Genomic DNA, 18,094 nt, shown 5'->3' with positions numbered 1-18,094 from the left:
AACCACTTACCAACCCAGCCATTGCAGTGATTGATGGACTACTGTAAAATAGCTTTGTCCTGAAAGATACACTTGGCAGGCAGCATCCAGCATTTAAAACGCTGCAAGGGATGAAAGGCAAACTGTGTGAAAGTGCTGAGTACCTGTATGCCAAGAGCTTTCAGAGCAGTTCTATGGTCTCAAAAATCACAATTTTGGTTTTCTAAAAACATAACGACTTTCTCTGCGACAACTGCAAACAGTGTTTATAACCTCGTTGAGCTATGCAACCTACTGTGCTATTACTTTAGGACCTCAGACTGCTTTGTGGGGGAAAGAGAGAGAGCAAGAGCAGGAACTATACATTTTGGTAGTGGTGTTGGTGATAAAATATTCCATGTTAAGATGATTTCATGATGTGATCTTCTATCTCTCGTCTCTCTCCCCAATCCTATTCTCATGTCACAGATACAAAACAGTATCCGGTGTTTGTGGGTCACAAGCCGGGACGGAACGCCACACAGAGGCACAGGCTGGACATCCAGCTGATCTTAATAATGAACAGAACTCTCTACATTGCTGCTAGGTCAGTACTGCTTTGCTGACTCCCTTCTTGCTGCTCTGAGCAAAAGTGGATATTCTGAATTCATTTCTCCCAGACATTTTTTTTAGATGTTATCACATTTGGAGGACATCACACTGTCTATAATACATGAAAAGCCATGTTAGTTAGTCATCTAACACAGTTCAATCCTGAAAGGTACTGAGTATGTGCAGAACTCACTTTAACCCATCAGTGTGAAAGGCACTGAACACCCAATGAACTGTTTAGCACCTGGGAGAATAGAGGCCATAGTTTATTTCCTTAAAGAATTTCTGATTTTGTTTGAGTGTACAATTAATTACATATTTTAGAAAACAAACACAAGTGATCCATTGTGTGCATGAATACATATTTGAATAAGAGTAATTAAAGTTTAATGTTGCTTTCCAGGCATCTTTTGTTATAAAGCAAAACAAAAAGGAGGAGAGAAATATTTACTGCTATTCTGTTGAACAGCCAACAAGGTTAACTGAATTTATTTTCTGGATTTCTTTTTTAGCTAAAGAGGTATATAGGCACAGCGCATGCATTATTTTGTGTAAATTGGCATAGCACTATCAGATTCCCTGGGAGCTATACATAGATATCAGTTGCGGACCTCACACAACTGTATATAAACACGTTTTTTCCCCCCAAACATGTAAACTTTTTAAAAGCTAACAGAGGTCTTTACTTACTGTTATTACTACACTACGCATAAATGTCTCACAGTGGTGCCTTGCCAGCAGGTACATAAGGAATACAGGTAAGAGCAGATAAGTCAGAGTCATTAGGGGTGCATCTACACAAAATGTTTACTGCACCATAGACTAATTAGCTGCTTAGTAAACATTGTTCATCTACACATGTGCCCCTATTAGGCTGGAGTAAACTAATTAACTCCACAGCACAGTAAATACAAGTACTATCCTGCTGCAGGATTTTTTACTCTGCAGAAATGCACATGTAAACACTGCCCCAGCTGGCTGGGGCACAAGGACACTTCAGTGCTGGGACTGTCTCCTGGCTAGTCCTGCTCTGGAGCACCCTCATGCCCCAGCCAGCCCTTCCACAGCACATTGAACCAAGGGGAGCAGCCCCAGGCTGGCAAGAACCCTTTGCTAACTGGAGCTGTTCCAACCAGGCTTAATATGCTGCAATCCTGGGCACATGTTAAAACAGCACACCTGGGAGCAATAAACTCCAGAGAAATAAGCACCAGAGTCAGCCTTAGTTGACTGATTGCTTACATTGATGAGTAGAAGTGTTGAATAAGGAAGCGACATTTTTAAATAGCCACTTTTTCTGACCATATCTGCATTTTTAAGGTGCTTCATCAGTGGAGTAAGTTTTGGATTTAACTGCTAAGCTTATTTCTCTCTAACTGGTTTTCATGATTGGTTTGCCCTTCCACCGTATCTTGTAGTTTCTTTATAGTATTCCTTTTCTTCAGCAAGTTCTTCCCAAAGTCACCATCCATTAAAAAAATGTATGCAGTCTTAGAGCTATGACAGTTTAGGGTGTAGGAGTTTTTAATTAAGAATATAATTTGCTAAACAGGGCCAGTTTATCTTTTATTTTTTAATATAACCTTTCTTGACAGTCCCTATATTCTATTGGCCTGATCCTTCCATTTGCATTAACCATCTCCTAAATATTACAGACTGTGTTTTGGATGTTTGCAACTCCAGCCCCACAAAACACCGGGTCTCAAACTCTGATGCTCAGCAGGGCAACACGTTGCACTCTTGTAAGCTTCATGTCTTAGGAAAGAGTGCACAGCCCCAATAAACACCTGGCCATGCAGCAGTGGGATAGGGAACGGAACTGGGAGCTTCAATATAACCCCAAACCTTGTACCTCTAACAGGCTGTAGCTGCTGAGATAGCTCTTGATGTGTGAACACCCAGTATGGTTTGTTTCTCCCCATGGAGTGTTTTGGGCTGGAGGACTCATGCACTCACTGGTCATACCTCTTCCAGTTGTCCAGTCTTAAACTTTCCTTTCAGTCTTCTGTCAAGAAGAAACATGGAATTTGGCTTTCTGGCACAGAAAGTATGCAGAGAGCCCTAATAAGGGCTTTCCACACTGTGCCTTCCTGTAAAAACACAGCATTTATGTGTTTTGACCCTTGTGTGGTTATGTATATGTAAGAAAGAAAGGGTGGGGGTATAAGGTGGCAGCAGGGTTTTCTTCTGTTTTATGACTGAGTTTCTTTCTTTCTCTCTCCCTTTCGCAATTGTCAAATTATTTGCTGTGAACATTAAGGAAAATCTGCTTTGTTCACTTTACTCTTTTGTACCCAAAGTTTATTCCCAGGGTAACTTGTAGGTGCACAAGTTATTTAAAAAAAATCTGTGTGTACATGTGCATGTGCACATATGCATGGAACATATAATAAGTAATATGTAAATGTACACACATGCATGTATAAAATGTGATATTCAAATAGAAAAGTGCTCAGTTATTACCAAGAACTAACAACCTGCAAAAAAAGAGCTAATCCGTTTTAATTTCTACAAACACAGCAAATGTTCTTATAACTTTTTTTGTTTCATAACTTTAAAATTCTTAAGTGGATACTTTTCCTTCTCAAAACCATATTGAAAAAAAATCCCTGCTGGGCTGAGCAGCCTATGTAAAAAATGCTAAAATTCAAAGGTCATTTTTGTCTTCAAGTGATAAACTCTAGAAAATGACTCATCTTTCATAATTAACTGGAGTGAAAGTTTATACCTATAACACTGCATCTCCTTTAGTGGTGGCAATAAACTTGTAGACTGAAGCAAATGTGAACACAGTCAAGGGTGTTCATTAATGAGCTTTGTAACAGGATTAATTAAAAATTGTAGTTAGCATAAATCCCTTAGCTATGATATCAGATGCTTCTTTTATGCTGGGTTTGTTTTTTTTTTGGTGTCTCATTGCAGTGATGCTAAGTTTACATTTATGCCCCACCACCTGAAGAACAGTCAAAACAAATTATTAAACATTGAGGGTTTTTTGAGATAATCAAGTGCTTGGTTTTCACTCTGCAGTCAGTTTCCTTGAGGAAAATGGGGACAACCTCAGCTATGAGATCACCTAGCAATCCACTACTGATTTGACTGCCATACAACACAAGCTCTGTTGGATGCCTGGTTGTGCAAATGGGGCAGGAGGGTCTGTCTGAGGCTTCTGTACTGACTTCTAAAGCCACCACAATGCATTTTATAAAGAGTTCAGTGCAAATTCCAGGCTGGATATCCAAATCGGCATAACTCCAGTGCTATACAAGCTTGACAGTCTGTCCCCTCCAGCCGTAAAGGGGAAGCCACAGAATCACAAACATACACTTTGCCTGAAGTTCACTGTCTCCTCTTCCTGTTGCCTTGTTTGGTGCTTGTTTTTGCTCACATGATCGGTCACCTCCCATATGTACATACAGAATGGTTCACTGAGCCCCCGCCATACCAGAATGATCGCCTCCTCCTTTGCAGTTATTATACATTTCCAGACATTGCACTGAATGACCAAGGGTCAGGCTCAGCCAGTGTCATTATTTAAATTCTCTTCCTCCACAAGATTATGCCATGGCAACAAAATTCAGTTCTGCTGACTGGAGGTGGGAAAAACGGAAGCACTAGGATTAAGTCAATTTGTGTTAGAATAACTTAATTAGCAGAGAGCTATACACATACCACAGCCAGTAGGTACTGGGAGTTAGGAAGCATTGGGGAAGGAAAGGCAAAACAGTCCCTTATTGTCTGTAGTTAAAGAACTTTCACAAGCATTTGACACTTCTTTTCATTTTTGCCAACACTGTGGGCAGCTACACTTTAAATGCTACACGTGGAATGATTTACACTTATCTTGAAATCACATTTCATCAAGGTAATTCCATAAATTGGCATCTGAATTCTCCTTGGGGCATTTGATAAGCCAGGAGGCAAATCACTTAAAGGTGGCAGGGTTTGAGCGGTGCTAAAGTGGCTCAAGTTCCTGTCTGAATTGTACCACTTTATTTTTAATTGTTTTGTTTTAAAAAGCCCACTACAAACCAAAACTGATAATTAACACAAAAAGCTGTGCCAGAAGAGGGCCAATTGGAACACTTTTTGAGGTGTTGCCAATGCATAATAAGCAGTTGTTAATTTACAATTCAGATTTTTGCTTCTACTTGTATATAGTAGCACCAATAGGCACTAAGAATATTCTATATCAAACAGAAATGTTGTAGTCATCTGTAAAGCCAGTATCAAGCTAATAAGTAATTTTATTCCAGCACTAATGCTGAATGTACATCCACCATTAAAGTCAAGCGAATAATAAGCTGAGGCATTAAACCTCTCGTGAAAGTAAGTGACAGTTCTGGTTTGTACTGAAGACTGGAGGAAAAAAACCCTCCTTGGTTTGGCATCTTATAAAGCAAACTGCCTCCAGTGCAGGGGAAAAAAGTGGATTTTTTTAAAAGCCAGATTCCATTAACAATGCTTCCTTTTCTCCATGTGAGAGAAGTGTTGCTTATTATTCTTCTTACAGCATAGTGTTTTGCATCTGCCTTAGTTAGAGGCTAATATTGTTTCCCCCAAACCTACTAAAATGAAGTTAATCTTGAAAGCAGAGACTTTCAAAATGGAAACAGTCTGCATCCTACTTTCAACAGACTCCTATGGAGACTACTTTCAAGCTGTGGATCATTTTCCAGCTGCACAACTTCCTGCATTTTTGAAAAAGCCAATGTTATTTCAAGGAAAAATGAGTTGCTGAGTATTTTTCACCCTTCCTCTCCAGTTTGGTGCAGCTCCTACTGCTTTTTATTCATTTATTTGTTTTAAATTCTATGCCCCAGACAAAAGTGTCCTTGTGCTCAGCTCTTGCAGAAGGGGAATGTTTAAAAATATCCCTCTACCTGTGTGCCTTAGTCTATTTCCTATTTCTAAGGAGTGACTGGCAGCTAATTGTAGAGAAAGCCAGGTTCTCAGCCAAACAGGAAGGTGAACACAAGCAAGAACTGTAAACTTCTCCGAGGGCATATTTTAGAGCTTAATTTGGCCATCAACCTGTGAAGAGAAAAATGACTTCTGGAAACAATTTTGTTGCTGTCAACCTTTTCCTTTCCATTTTGTCAATCAAATCAGCATGGCTGAAATTGGAAGCATAATTAAAAAAAAAAGCATTAACTTCCCTTTAACCCTGAATGAGTAAATATGGCACACTGAATACCCAAGAAGCTGGCAAAGGCTTGTCTAAGCAAGATTGTAGATGATTTGAGGATGCATAAAAAATCAGCACAACAAGCCTGAAGAGATTTGGAACTAGTTTTCCTTCCTAAACCTCATGCATACAAATCATCTGGGGGGGGGAAGAATTTTGATGCAACTCTTTTTTAAAATTTTCCTTCATCTTCAATGTAAAACAAGACAGCTTGTATACACTGGTACATTATCAGAAGAAGCAGACTATGCAGTCAGTAATGTTCTGTTGTACGGTCCCTGGTCTTTTTTGTGTGAGCTATGGGTTATCTTATGGGAGATAACTCTTTCAGTGGAAAATGAACTGTCTGACTACTTATTTGACTTTGCATTCATTTATCTTTGTTTACAGGGACCATATTTATACTGTTGATATGGACACATCACATACAGAAGAAATTTATTTTAGCAAAGTAAGTAGCTTTTATCATCATCCTGAAACCAAGGACACTAGAAAAGGCAGACAATAAATAGGAAGAGGACACTGTTTCAAATAGCTTGCCAGCATTGCTGTACAAACTATAATAATCAAGTAAGATGGCATTACTAATCATATTTGGGGAAAGCTGGAATAGCAATCATGTCCTCTGTGAGTTTCTGATAAGTGATTTAGCTGAGTTGATAAGTAATCCATCCTGAAATACACTGAGGTCCCTGGTGGAATATTCATCAAACATCTATTCATTTGTATTCTGTATCTTTCTATAATTGCTCTACCATACTAATTAAGTGTACTGAAACTTTCTTCATAAAAGGCAAACTCTGCATATGTCTATATTGCCTCTGCAGCAGTCTCAAGACCACCACCAAGAAGCCAACCATACCCACACCCCTGTTGAAAAAATGTTCTGTGGTCACCGTAAGTGCAGTGCCAGGTGCACCCAGAGTTGCCCTCAGATTCACAGCTGAGACTGAGATCTCAAGAGCATCCTTGGGTGCAAGGCACAAAACAAATATACAACATTTTTTAGCAAGCAGTAAATGTCAAATGGGAGGAACTTGAAGGAGCTTGTTTCTGAGTGGTGGTCTCTGGTTCACTGTGGAGGTAGTACAGATGTACCTGTAATTATCATGTACAAATTTGTAGTTAGCCATACAAGCATGGCAAATAAAATATTACTTAAACATCAATTGAACCAAACGTGTGTTATATCCATGGGAAGTTATAGCCAAATGAAAAACAGTTTTGCTTGCATCTCTCTCCTGTGTGTTAACATGTATGTTGTTAGATATGGCCTCCTACTAGATTCTTTGTATTGCATGTACATTCTCTATTAGCCTGTCTTGTCGCTCTCCTTTTTTAAGCTATTTTGAAATATGTTCTCTTACTGTAAGCTGCCCTGAGCCTTTGCTAGGAATAGCAGCGTATAAATTAAATGAATGAATGAATAAACAAACAAATTTAAGCTCTGCAGTTTTCAATCAAGTTCTATAAAACTTCAAGTCATTAGATTTGACTATTCTACACTCAGCTACTTGGAAAGTTTAGGACAGATTTGATAATTTGGTAACAGTAGTCTGTGTATAATCCAGTTCAAACAGGAACAACAATCCAATCTGGGATATACACACAAGTCTTCCAGGGGAACAGTGTTAGCAGATAAAATCTTCAGTACTTTGATAGGTAGAGGGCTCTCTGAGCCTGTTAGCTGACTTGAAGTGAGGAGAATTATCTGAATTGGATTTCTTTGTCGTCTGAAACACACCTTGCCAATGCACATACTTTGATTTGATAACTAATGAGTTTATAGTCCATTAACAGCAATTTACTTTGCAAAACAACATCAAATTATAGGAAATGATGAGAAAAGAAAACAACATACTTTTTAAAATGTGCGTACATTTAAAAAATCAGCTTGTTGCTAAGTTCACTTGTTTGGAGGCTTTAAAAATGAGATAGGTTTCTAGTTTAATGAATAGATAGCAACATAAAATTAAGTGAATGTTCTGCATCACTGGTCTTTCATTGTTATGGTGAATTAATCACAGAGAAAGGGTGCAGAAAGCTTTCAATAAATATATGTTCAGCAACTAGTCTCCCCTAGGGAACTCTTACTTCTGAAATCAAATGCAACAACCTCTGGGCTCTAATTGATTTCTTTCTTGATCCTTGCAGAAATTGACATGGAAATCTAGACAAGCTGATGTAGACACATGCAGAATGAAGGGAAAACATAAGGTAGGCAATTTTCATTTCTTCTGCAGCTGCCACTTTAGTTTAGTTTCTTGACTATTATCTCAGGCTGTTCTCTGTGATGTAGAATGGATCACGCCATTCACTTCTTTGCTAGTAATTGCTTTTTCCATCAACTTATTGAAAGCTTAAATTCGCAAAAATAGTTTGCTTTTAATGTGATGAAACATTACGACAGCAGCCACAGCAACATCATGACATACTTGGGAGCACCGAGGATTATGGACACAATGATAGATAAGCGGGCATTACCTAATATTGTCTCAGGTAGCTAACTGCTGCTGTCCATTCTCTACTTGGGGTTTCCTGAAGAGCAAATACAAACCCCTAATAAAAGGTATGTGTGTTCATAGATGCAGAGGGACTGATCCTTATCTCACATCAGTTGTACCGGAGTGTAAATTGTGACTAACATTGGTGATATCAATATCTGGCCCAGAGCTTCTGGAGCTGCCCCGCCCCCCCCCCCCACACACACACACATCTGTTTTACTTCCTTGACTAAGTATGATGTGCAGCTGTCTTAGAGCAGCAGATGTGAGAAGTGAGGCAGCCCTCAATCTTGAACAAAGCTACAACTTTCAAACAAAAGGTATCTATAAGAGAGAGAACAAAATCCAAACTACAATGTAAATATAATATCTAGGTTCCTAGCAACCCTTTTTTAAATGACTAGAATTTTATTTCATTGCATTTCATTTTCTGTCAGTTAAAACATTGTTGAAACAAGGCCCAGAATATCACAATGGCTACCGGCCAGTTACAGTTTAGATATGAGCATGAAAATCAGGGCACACAGATAAAGCCAGATATCCAGAATGTGCTGACTAAAATAATTTTTATTACTATTTTTCTTCAGGATGAGTGTCATAATTTTATTAAGGTTCTCCTAAAAAGAAACGAGGGTACCTTGTTTGTCTGTGGAACAAATGCCTTCAACCCTTCTTGTAGGAACTATAAGGTATGCATGTCTTCTTGGGTTTACAGCTGTGTTCTTACAAGTTATGTATGTACTGTGACTGTAGTCAGGAACATGAGATGCATCATTCAACATCACACAATTAGTCTTCACTCAGAATGTTGTTCAAGTTTTTGAGATTTGTCTGGATTGATGTAGACACTTCTTTGCAGTATTTCCAAATTCAAGTATGTTGCCACTTGACTTTATCCTTCATAGTTGCAATGACATACAGTTTACTTCACACACACACGTTAGTTTTCCAGATGTTCGTTCTTAAGTACAGAGTTTACCTACTATGGGCACACTTTAAAGCAGAGTCCTTAAGATCTAAGTATCCTGTTGGAACAGACCATTTTGAATTCATCTCTTGTCATGTGTCCAGTCTTGAAGCCAGTGTGGAGCTTAGCTTTACAAAAATGGTATGTTTTTACTGCATCAGTTTGTGGCTATCTAAATACTTGGGAACCTGTGCAGGATTCCAAGAGGCTCTTCTGAAAGTGATTGATAGCAGATAACCACAGGGAAATGTAGAGGGGGTGAAGGAAGTGAGGAAAGTTGCCCACAGGCAGGGAAATAAGACAACCAAGAGTGCCCTTGTCCCAAGGGCTATTTCTAAACATTATTCAGAGGGAAGGAAGATTTAGCTGGTAATGATAAAAAAAAAAAACCCCAAAAAACCTGACCCTCCTTATACTCGAGTCAGTGGTAAAATTTCCATTGACTCAAAGTGCAGGATTGGGCCTAGAAGTGTAAAAATAAACTGAAAACTTCAGCAACCAAGAAAACAACTATGTCCATATCCACAAAGACCCTACCTCTCACCATCCTTTCTCTGCCACACTGGTTTATTGTCCACATCTTAAGGCAGTGATGAAATCACCTTAAGGTGGCTGAAACAATATGCTGAAGCTGCATATGCTAAATAATAAAATCATCCCCACTGGTTTATCATCTGTGATGGCTCAAACCTAGAAAGACCTATCTTTTTTTTCCTTCCTGTATAGGAAGTTTTTGTTTCAGGGATAAGTTCCTTTCCTCTTAACTATGTAATGCAAATTCTTTGTATAAAGGTGACAAAGTTTGCACTAGTTTGGGAACTCTCTCTTCCCTTTTTTTCTTCCCAGCCTCTCAGACACATCACACCATATCTCCCCAGAATGCAGCTAGGTTTCCTGTTTCCAGTTCTTTGTTTAATTATTCTAGCACTGCTTGCCATTGCTTAGCCCTCAATACAATTAATGCTGCTAACAAATCCCAAGTAGTCCCCTTGCTGGAAAGCTGTCTTTTAGTACAAATACATATTTTTCTTGGCATCCTAACATGAGGGATATAAATGGTCCTCTTTATCCTTTCTGCAGATGTTTCATTCCCCATGATATATGGCCTATGCTGATTTCTTCACCTGTTGCCATGCTGTCAGAGCCTGCATGGGTAATATCTCTGGGGGCCTACAGAAGGTCACTCAGACACCTGCACTGACTTTTTCTGAATATATTTCTAGCATTGTGGATGGCACCAGGGCACTTGAGACATGCCAAACAGAAGATAAGGGCCATCCCTCTGTGCTGCAAAGTGGAAGTGCAGATGAACGTGAAATGCTTTGCTTTACATGGAGGAAAAGAACTCTGAAGCACAGCTCATTTTCTTTTACTGTCACTTTAAATGCTTTTCCATTCAAGAGTAAACACAACTGATTCCCTTCAGAAGATCTTGACAGAAAGGATACATGACAGGAAACAAATGATGACAAATAGTCCACTGAATGACTTAGGTCTCATAACGTATGAGCCAAAAGTTGATTGGAGTAGCTTGATGGTGCTAGATAGATTATTTCTCATGCACTATGATTTTGTACTCTGATTTATACAGTATGTATTGTTCAAGTAAGTTGAATAGGTGAGAGGAATTTTACCCCAAAATAAATCATTGATCTTACTAGCTCTGCTATAATGAATCTTTAAACATATACACACTGGTCCTTTCCCTGTCATTTACTGAACCATCTTGGACTTCTGTACAAGGTTTAGCTGGTTATTTGTATAATTACCAGTACCTTATGCTGAATTAATTTCCCAGGGGTTTACACTTAAGTCTGACATTTTACAACTACTGCACAGATTAATTCTTGCTTGATAGTAAGAGGATTTTGTCTATGATGCATGCTTAATGGATACAGGAACGCATGGAAAGCAAATATTTCCAAATATGGAAAGCAGAACAAAAAATTGTGCAGTGATGCCAACCCCAACCTTAGATCGGCAGAATACAGAGATAGTAACCCCAAAATTAGGTGGGGGAGTTGTACAAACCAAAATCATCCTGATCTTCTTTTGGCTAGTATAGCCTGTATAACTTAGGAATGTTTGTCAGAACCACAGACCGCACAGGCATTAATAGTTCAATAGGAAGTTCATGAACAGATACACAAATCAGTGAAGGAATGTGTTAAAAGGGTGTCTATCTTCATGGGCACTCCTTCCTCCATAAATTATATAACATTTTGCTTTGTTCTTACCTCACAGCCAAAAGCACCTCTCCACCCTGAAATGAAAAGCATCATAAGTCATAATGCGGGTGACAAGTTCCTCTTTATCTCTTGAAGAGATTTAAATTGGGGTATTTTGGATTTTTTTCAGATGGATACACTGGAGTTCCTGGGCGATGAGTTTAGTGGAATGGCAAGGTGTCCCTATGATGCAAAACATGCCAATGTTGCACTGTTCGCAGGTAAATAAGGAGGAGTAAGAATAACGCATTTCTTTCCTTCTTCTGAGGTATGCTTGCCATAGTAAAGTACCTCTCATCTGAAATGCTGATTCTAAAATGTGGCAAAGTGAGTGAATAATGACTCAAAATAGGGGCATAAGGAAAGCATTAGTGCAGGAAGCTCTGCATGCTGTGGGGTTAACTTCTGTACCGTAAACAACATTGCCTAAACCTTCAGTTTCCTGACTCAATATTTCAGTTTTACTGAAATACGTTAATAAAAGCAAAATAATATTAGGCCAGATCAGAGTCAGGTAGAAGTACTACCCCACTACCTCTGTGAAAACCAAGGACAAAACTCATATTGACTTTAGTTGGAGCCATATATGGTCTCATGTTTCTTTAAAATGAAATTGATCTTCATAGGGCAATTCAGAGCTGGGTTGTTGCATTTTTTACTGGGATTGTGCCCTTCTCTGAATCCAAAAAGGAAGGTGAAGTGATGGGTTTTTTAAAAAGAAACATCTTACTGTTTCAGTATCAGTTGAGGTACAAGAAGGAAAAAATGTGTTAATCCAATAATAATTTATGCAGCATGCAACAGAATGCAATTAGATCTAATTTTTTTCATAGTTAAAAAAAGTAAGTGCTTGTAAATGGGGTTAATTTGGACCATTGATTATGAAATGGTATTTTGGTGTCTTTCCTTTATAGATTCCTGGTTAAATTGTTTCATTATTGAAATTGTGTTAGTGACCCCTCACTCACCCCATGTCAGTTTTGGCATGTAGTGGAAGTACAGACCCCTCTACGATGACATCACTGCCTCTTTTGAACAAGTGTTTTGCTAGAAAACAGTGACCAGCTGCTTCTTGAAAAAAACTTTTTAGAAATCCATATGGAAGCTGAAATGTTCATAAAAAGTTCAGCCTCCCTTAACCAGATATCAGTGCTGCACACAAAAGGTCACAATGCCACCTACAGTGTCTGAACTGACATGCTGTTAGATAAGGAAGAGGTCCTATAATGGTGTAATTTAATTTCAAAATAATAATAAGCAATCTCTTAAAAAGAGAAGGATTTTGAGTGCTGTAGAATCCCCTTTCTCTTTATCAATTTGTTCTTGAATCAATAGACTTAAGGAAGACTTTTTAAAGAAACCCTGTGCTCTGTATTTCAGATAGCAGCTTCTGTGAATTAAATACTGTTCCCACACTCTAGAAATGTGCCATAGAAATGTCTCGCACATTCTTATAGTATGCTTTCATTTTAAGAATATTCCAAAGAGTAAGATATAGTGCAGGTTTCACAAATTAGATATTTGAAAAATGAGGTTCTGTATTTTAGGACTCACCAGTCCTCCTGGCTATCTTACATACAATAACTTAGGAACAGCCCATGAAAACATCCAACATGACAAAAACAACATAAAGAAAAGGAAGGAGCTGACAGTCGTGTTCTCTTGGATCCCTATTAGCAATAGGAGAGGTTAGGAAAAGGAATTTACTAAAGACTGTGCTGAAGAAACAATTTTAAGAATTAGAAGGAGATTCAAAGGAGGAAGGAACTGTGGTAGCTGACAGGACAAGATGTCAATCAGGAGGTCAAGAAGAGTGAGTATACAGTGGAAATTTGGGCAGAAAAAGGTCATTAGATGCTTTGGTAAGAGTAATTTCAGTGTAATGGAGATGGCAGGAATTAGAGTGGCAAGGGTCCAAGTTGGAACTGGAAGAAAGGAAGTAGTAAACAATTGTTGAAGGGTGAATTTTTTGAACAGTCAGCAGTAAAAAATTCAGATGGCAATTTATTTTGCAAAACTGAATAGTCACAACTTGTGTTGTATTCATTAGTTACATAAATCATCTAATGAGAGAAGAGAAACAGTAGTTTCCAACTTATATAACCAACCAACTTATCGTTGACCGTCCAAATCCCAAACAGTCTCAGTGATTATCTTTCAAATAATCTGAAGATGGACAGTTATTCACTGATGAACTCTATGGATCAGTTGAAATAAAAAAATTAAAGGGATGCTGACTTATCTGTACATAATTCAGAATTAGAGGTAAAATGTGTCAAACAAATTGTTATAAAATGGATCAAGTAAATTTACCAAGAATTGTGTTGAAAAGTTATGAAGAATGAATCCCCAGGAGCACCATTCATAGCAGCCAGGGTAGTTACTCTAGTTGACCTCCTTCTCTTTTCTTTGCATGTGTGACCCTTCGTACTATATAGCTATTACAGCTGATGTGTGTGAAGTGTAATTGGCCAAACAGGACTTAGCTGGAGGAAATGAATATGTGATTATGTTGAAATAAAGTCAGAGATCTATAGCTAAAAAAATATAGCTTTCTATTTTTAAGTTGATTTTATTTGTATGTTTTTATTGATCTTTCCCCCACTAAGAAAGCAAGACTAGTTTTAAACAGCAATATTCTGATTGGGATTGCATAGTGCAAAAATAAGACTGTAGATCTGTTTTTTCAAGCACTGTAGGGAAGTAAAATGCTGTCTTTTCTGGTTAGTTGGAAATAGGGTGAGTTAAGGCTAAAAGAAACCTCTGAAGAAGACTTCCCTTAACCATCATCCCAGCACTGATAAGTTTCAATCTAATACCTATCATATTTCCCACTGAGATAGATGCAGCCCATTCCCACTTCTCTTTGACACCATTGGGATATGAGTTACTGGGTTTATATTATGTTATATTGTTTGTGTTACCATGAAATATCATGGCTGCAAGACATAGCTTACAAGATGTAATATCCCTGCAGCACAATGGCCCAAAACTGAATTTTGAAGTAGCTATCATATTAAACTGTTGTCAGTGCTAGCCCCTTTAAATTGTGATGTTTTGCTTCATTCTCTTGTCCTGGCTGTGCCATTTCACAGCCCTCCTGCAATGATCTTTGAGGGGTAAAAAAGTCTAATCATATAGAAGACATCCAAAAGCTTTTTGAGTATAAAAAATAGATATAAACCACAGTCTCCATTCAAGAATGGGTTTTCTTGTAGTATCCTGTACAGTGAGATTTTTTTTCTACTGCTCTTCTTCTCATGTTACTACACCACATTTGACTATTTTGTTCCATACTGTTGTACTTCTTTATTATACTTACAAGATCTTTCATTGTATATGTGCCTTTGAGCAGTAAGCATTGTAGCAGGCATTGCATAGTCTGAGGCTCTGTGCCACAGTCACAGGTAGTTGAACCAATGCTATAACCCCACGTCTTCATTAGTTCCTTGGAACCTCTGACTACGGTACGTGGGTAGTTGAGATGTTGCCACCTTTGCCATTGTTTGGCAGCCCCTGGTGGTAAGGACACAGCTGCTGGAATGTACATTTTTTCGCTATCAGGTATTTTCTTCAGCCTCTTGTACCACATCTATCATCATGTCTCCTTGGGTGTGGCACTGAGAGGTTGGGTGCTGGTGAGGAAGGTCACTGCATATTGGATATACAGAGGGTGTCTCACATCTTCAGTTCCTCTTAATCATTCTATGCTGCCAGCCACTGCCGTTATGATGTCAGGCAGAGTGATGCCAGCCAGCAGGTACGCACTGTTTAGGCTGGTAGGCTTCAGACATTTTGCGATACACTGACATTCAGAATCATTCAGAATGGGGTGAAGGCACTTAGCGTGTATGGATCTCTCCTATATAGGACATGCATATTCAACAGAGGAGAAGCTGAAAGCAAAGGCAATCGTTCAGATGCTGAAGGGCTAGCTCCCCATTTTGAGTTGGTCAGCTTATATAGTATGCTGTCACAAGCACTCACCGTTGCTTTTGTCATCATGGTGTGTTCTTTGTAGGAGAGGGCTCAACTGAGGGTGATTCCAAGGTAAACTAGATTTGGGCAGTAGGATAGTGGGGTCCCAGACCATGTAATGTTGAGCTGGCAGTTGGCCTCATGGTTTTTCAGGTGGAAGCCACATACTTATTTTATCACTGGGTTGGCACATAATTGATGTAGTATGCAGTTAGGCCAAATGGTGCCTTGGTTAGGGTTTTTTTGACATGGTCAAAGCCAGTGTTTTGGGCTGTTATGCATAGGTCATCTGCATAGATGAAACATTTTGTTTCCATATCAATTGGTTGATTATTCATACAGGTGTCATATAACAGCAGTGCAAGTATGCTTCCTTGGGGGAGGCCATTAATCTGTCACCTCCATCTGCTTTACTTCAAATCTGGTTTGACCACAAAAAGTCTGTTTTCGTGCAGGGTTCATATCAGCTCTGTAAGATGTAGCGCTTTTGTCATTTCCAGGGTTTTGTGGAGGAGTTGCTGGTATATCGTCAGCAGCTGTTAGGTCGAAGAACACAGCTCCAATTATTTCTCCTCTTTCGAAACCATCCTCAATTTGTTGAGTTTGATTGAACAGCTGGCTCAGTGTTGTTTTTCCAGGGCAAAAGCCGCCCTGTTCCGGGATTAAGTGTTTTATCCATGTATGGGGCAAGCTAGTTCAGTATCACTTGTTCGTACAATTTCAACGTGTGACATAGCAGAGAGATAGGTCTGAAGCTCTTTGGGTCAGATGGATCTTTCCGTGGCTTTAGAAATGCTACTACCTGAGCATGTTGCCATATCTTTAAAATTTTTTGAATGGCTGTGCATGAGTTGTATAGGCAGAGGAGCCATTCTTGAGTCTGGGGTCTGAATTGCTTGATTTGTTTTTTAAGTATGTCATCCAGGCCAGCTGCTATTCCAGCCTTCAGTGCCTTTCATACCAACTCCATCATTGAGAATGGGTTTGTAAAACCCAGGTCTTTGGGGCATTTGTACCTTTCCAGTTTGAGGGTTTGTTTGGAGTTTTTTTGGTGTTCTTTTTTTTTTTGAGGGGGGGGGAGGTTGTGTTTGTTTTTGGGGGGTTTTCCATTGAAAAGCATCTGGTAAGCAATTTGGTTAGCAGTGACATTATAATGTTGATCTGCCTTTTACTGATGATCTTAAAGGAGGGGAGATTGACACACATTAAAGCCCAGGAAGCAAGAAATACTAATAAGCATCAATTAGTCGGCTGCCCTCTAGTACTTTATGGTTAGACAAACTTACTGAAAATTAACATTTTTAGTCTCATATCTGTTTTTTGGATGGGATTTATAGATTAAAAACCTAATTTTTCTCAGGCATTGTTCTGGTCATATTAGATTACATTTCGGTGTTACGGTAGAGACATTCCCCGTGGAGCCAGGCTGGATATTTCAGTCACAATTTATCTAATTTAGTAAAGGAAGGGACATTTCCTAGGATTACTCCTTCTCCAAAGCATCCTCTTGATATTGGTCTGTCATTTTAAAAATGAGAAACTTTTCATTCAGCTATTTTCCTACCCAGAATTTTCATTTCGGTGTTCCCAGCGAGCTGCAGATGATTTCATTTGTCCCATCTCATTTGATTGATGAGAGAAAGTAATTATATTATTTCTAACCACCTCCTCCTCCTCTTTTCTTTTTCTATCCTCCTCCCCCAGAGGGGAAGCTATATTCTGCCACAGTGACCGACTTCCTTGCAATAGATGCAGTCATTTACCGGAGCCTTGGAGACAGCCCAACCCTGCGGACAGTCAAACATGACTCAAAATGGTTGAAAGGTAAGTAAACAAAACAAAGAAAAAGAGCTGCATCTCTGATGAGAGACTTGAATTCCTGACAGACCTCTCTGTAGTTTCGTTTCAACGATGCTTTCTGTCAGAAAGAAGAAACTAAATTACATCTTTTACCTACACTGATTTATTTACCTCCCTTTTTTCCCCTTGAGTTACTGGATGTTAAAAGAAAACTACAAGTATCACCACAGTAGAATACATTACATCCATCTTTCCTAACCCAAATCTTTCATTTTATACCTGTTATATGAAAAGGACAGGATTTTCCGGGCTGAGAGAGGGGCAGTTCTGGTGCTGTTCCTGAACCTACTCCTTTCCTAGGATTATGTTTGGTAACAAGGCTCTATGAGTTATACACAATTTGTTCTGCAACGTTAAGATTCATCAATAAAAACAAAATTATGAGAATATTACACAAATCCTTCATGTTACAGTTCTTAGGTATTGTATAGCTGTTCTTGAATGAGGCAATTTGTGTGTTGTAAATATCCTTATTTTGACAAATGTTAGTGTTTAACTTTACAAAGTCATTATGAATGGTTAACACTTAAGGCCGATCCTGAGACAGTAAGTAAAGCCCAAAGTACATTGCATAAATTTAAAAAGTGTAGAAAAAGAAAGATATTGAAGGAAAAAATCTTTAGCCCCTGTGTGAACATTGATATCATTTATCCATGTAGCTCCCCTGCTCCTGTTGCAGGTAAATACAAGGAATGACAGTGTATGAGATTTGCTGTTCCCTTCTCCCACAGGGGAGTTTGGACCATGCCATATTGGTGAGGGTCACTCTCTTCACCTTTTCATATTCCCCTGCAAAGGA

At 38.8% G+C, this 18,094-nt stretch overlaps 1 protein-coding gene across 3 annotated transcripts in view; it reads left to right on the top strand.

Annotated features, from left to right (window-relative positions):
- The window catches only part of SEMA6A (semaphorin 6A), a 147,302-nt gene that overhangs the window by 67,403 nt on the left and 61,805 nt on the right, over window positions 1–18,094 (top strand). For all 3 annotated transcript variants that reach the window (XM_090038422.1, XM_090038420.1, XM_090038421.1), the window contains exons 3-8: window positions 448–565; window positions 6,149–6,209; window positions 7,913–7,975; window positions 8,850–8,951; window positions 11,588–11,678; window positions 17,140–17,259. In XM_090038422.1, the coding sequence (XP_089894548.1) occupies window positions 448–565; window positions 6,149–6,209; window positions 7,913–7,975; window positions 8,850–8,951; window positions 11,588–11,678; window positions 17,140–17,259 (555 nt within the window). The remainder of the gene's footprint in view (window positions 1–447; window positions 566–6,148; window positions 6,210–7,912; window positions 7,976–8,849; window positions 8,952–11,587; window positions 11,679–17,139; window positions 17,260–18,094) is intronic.

This window comes from Crocodylus siamensis, chromosome 3 (genome assembly GCF_052110815.1).
Source record: "Crocodylus siamensis isolate JL-2025a chromosome 3, ASM5211081v1, whole genome shotgun sequence".
Lineage (NCBI taxonomy): Eukaryota > Metazoa > Chordata > Crocodylia > Crocodylidae > Crocodylus > Crocodylus siamensis.
Note: the sequence above shows the minus strand (reverse complement) of the source record. Positions and strands in the feature narration are given on the sequence as shown.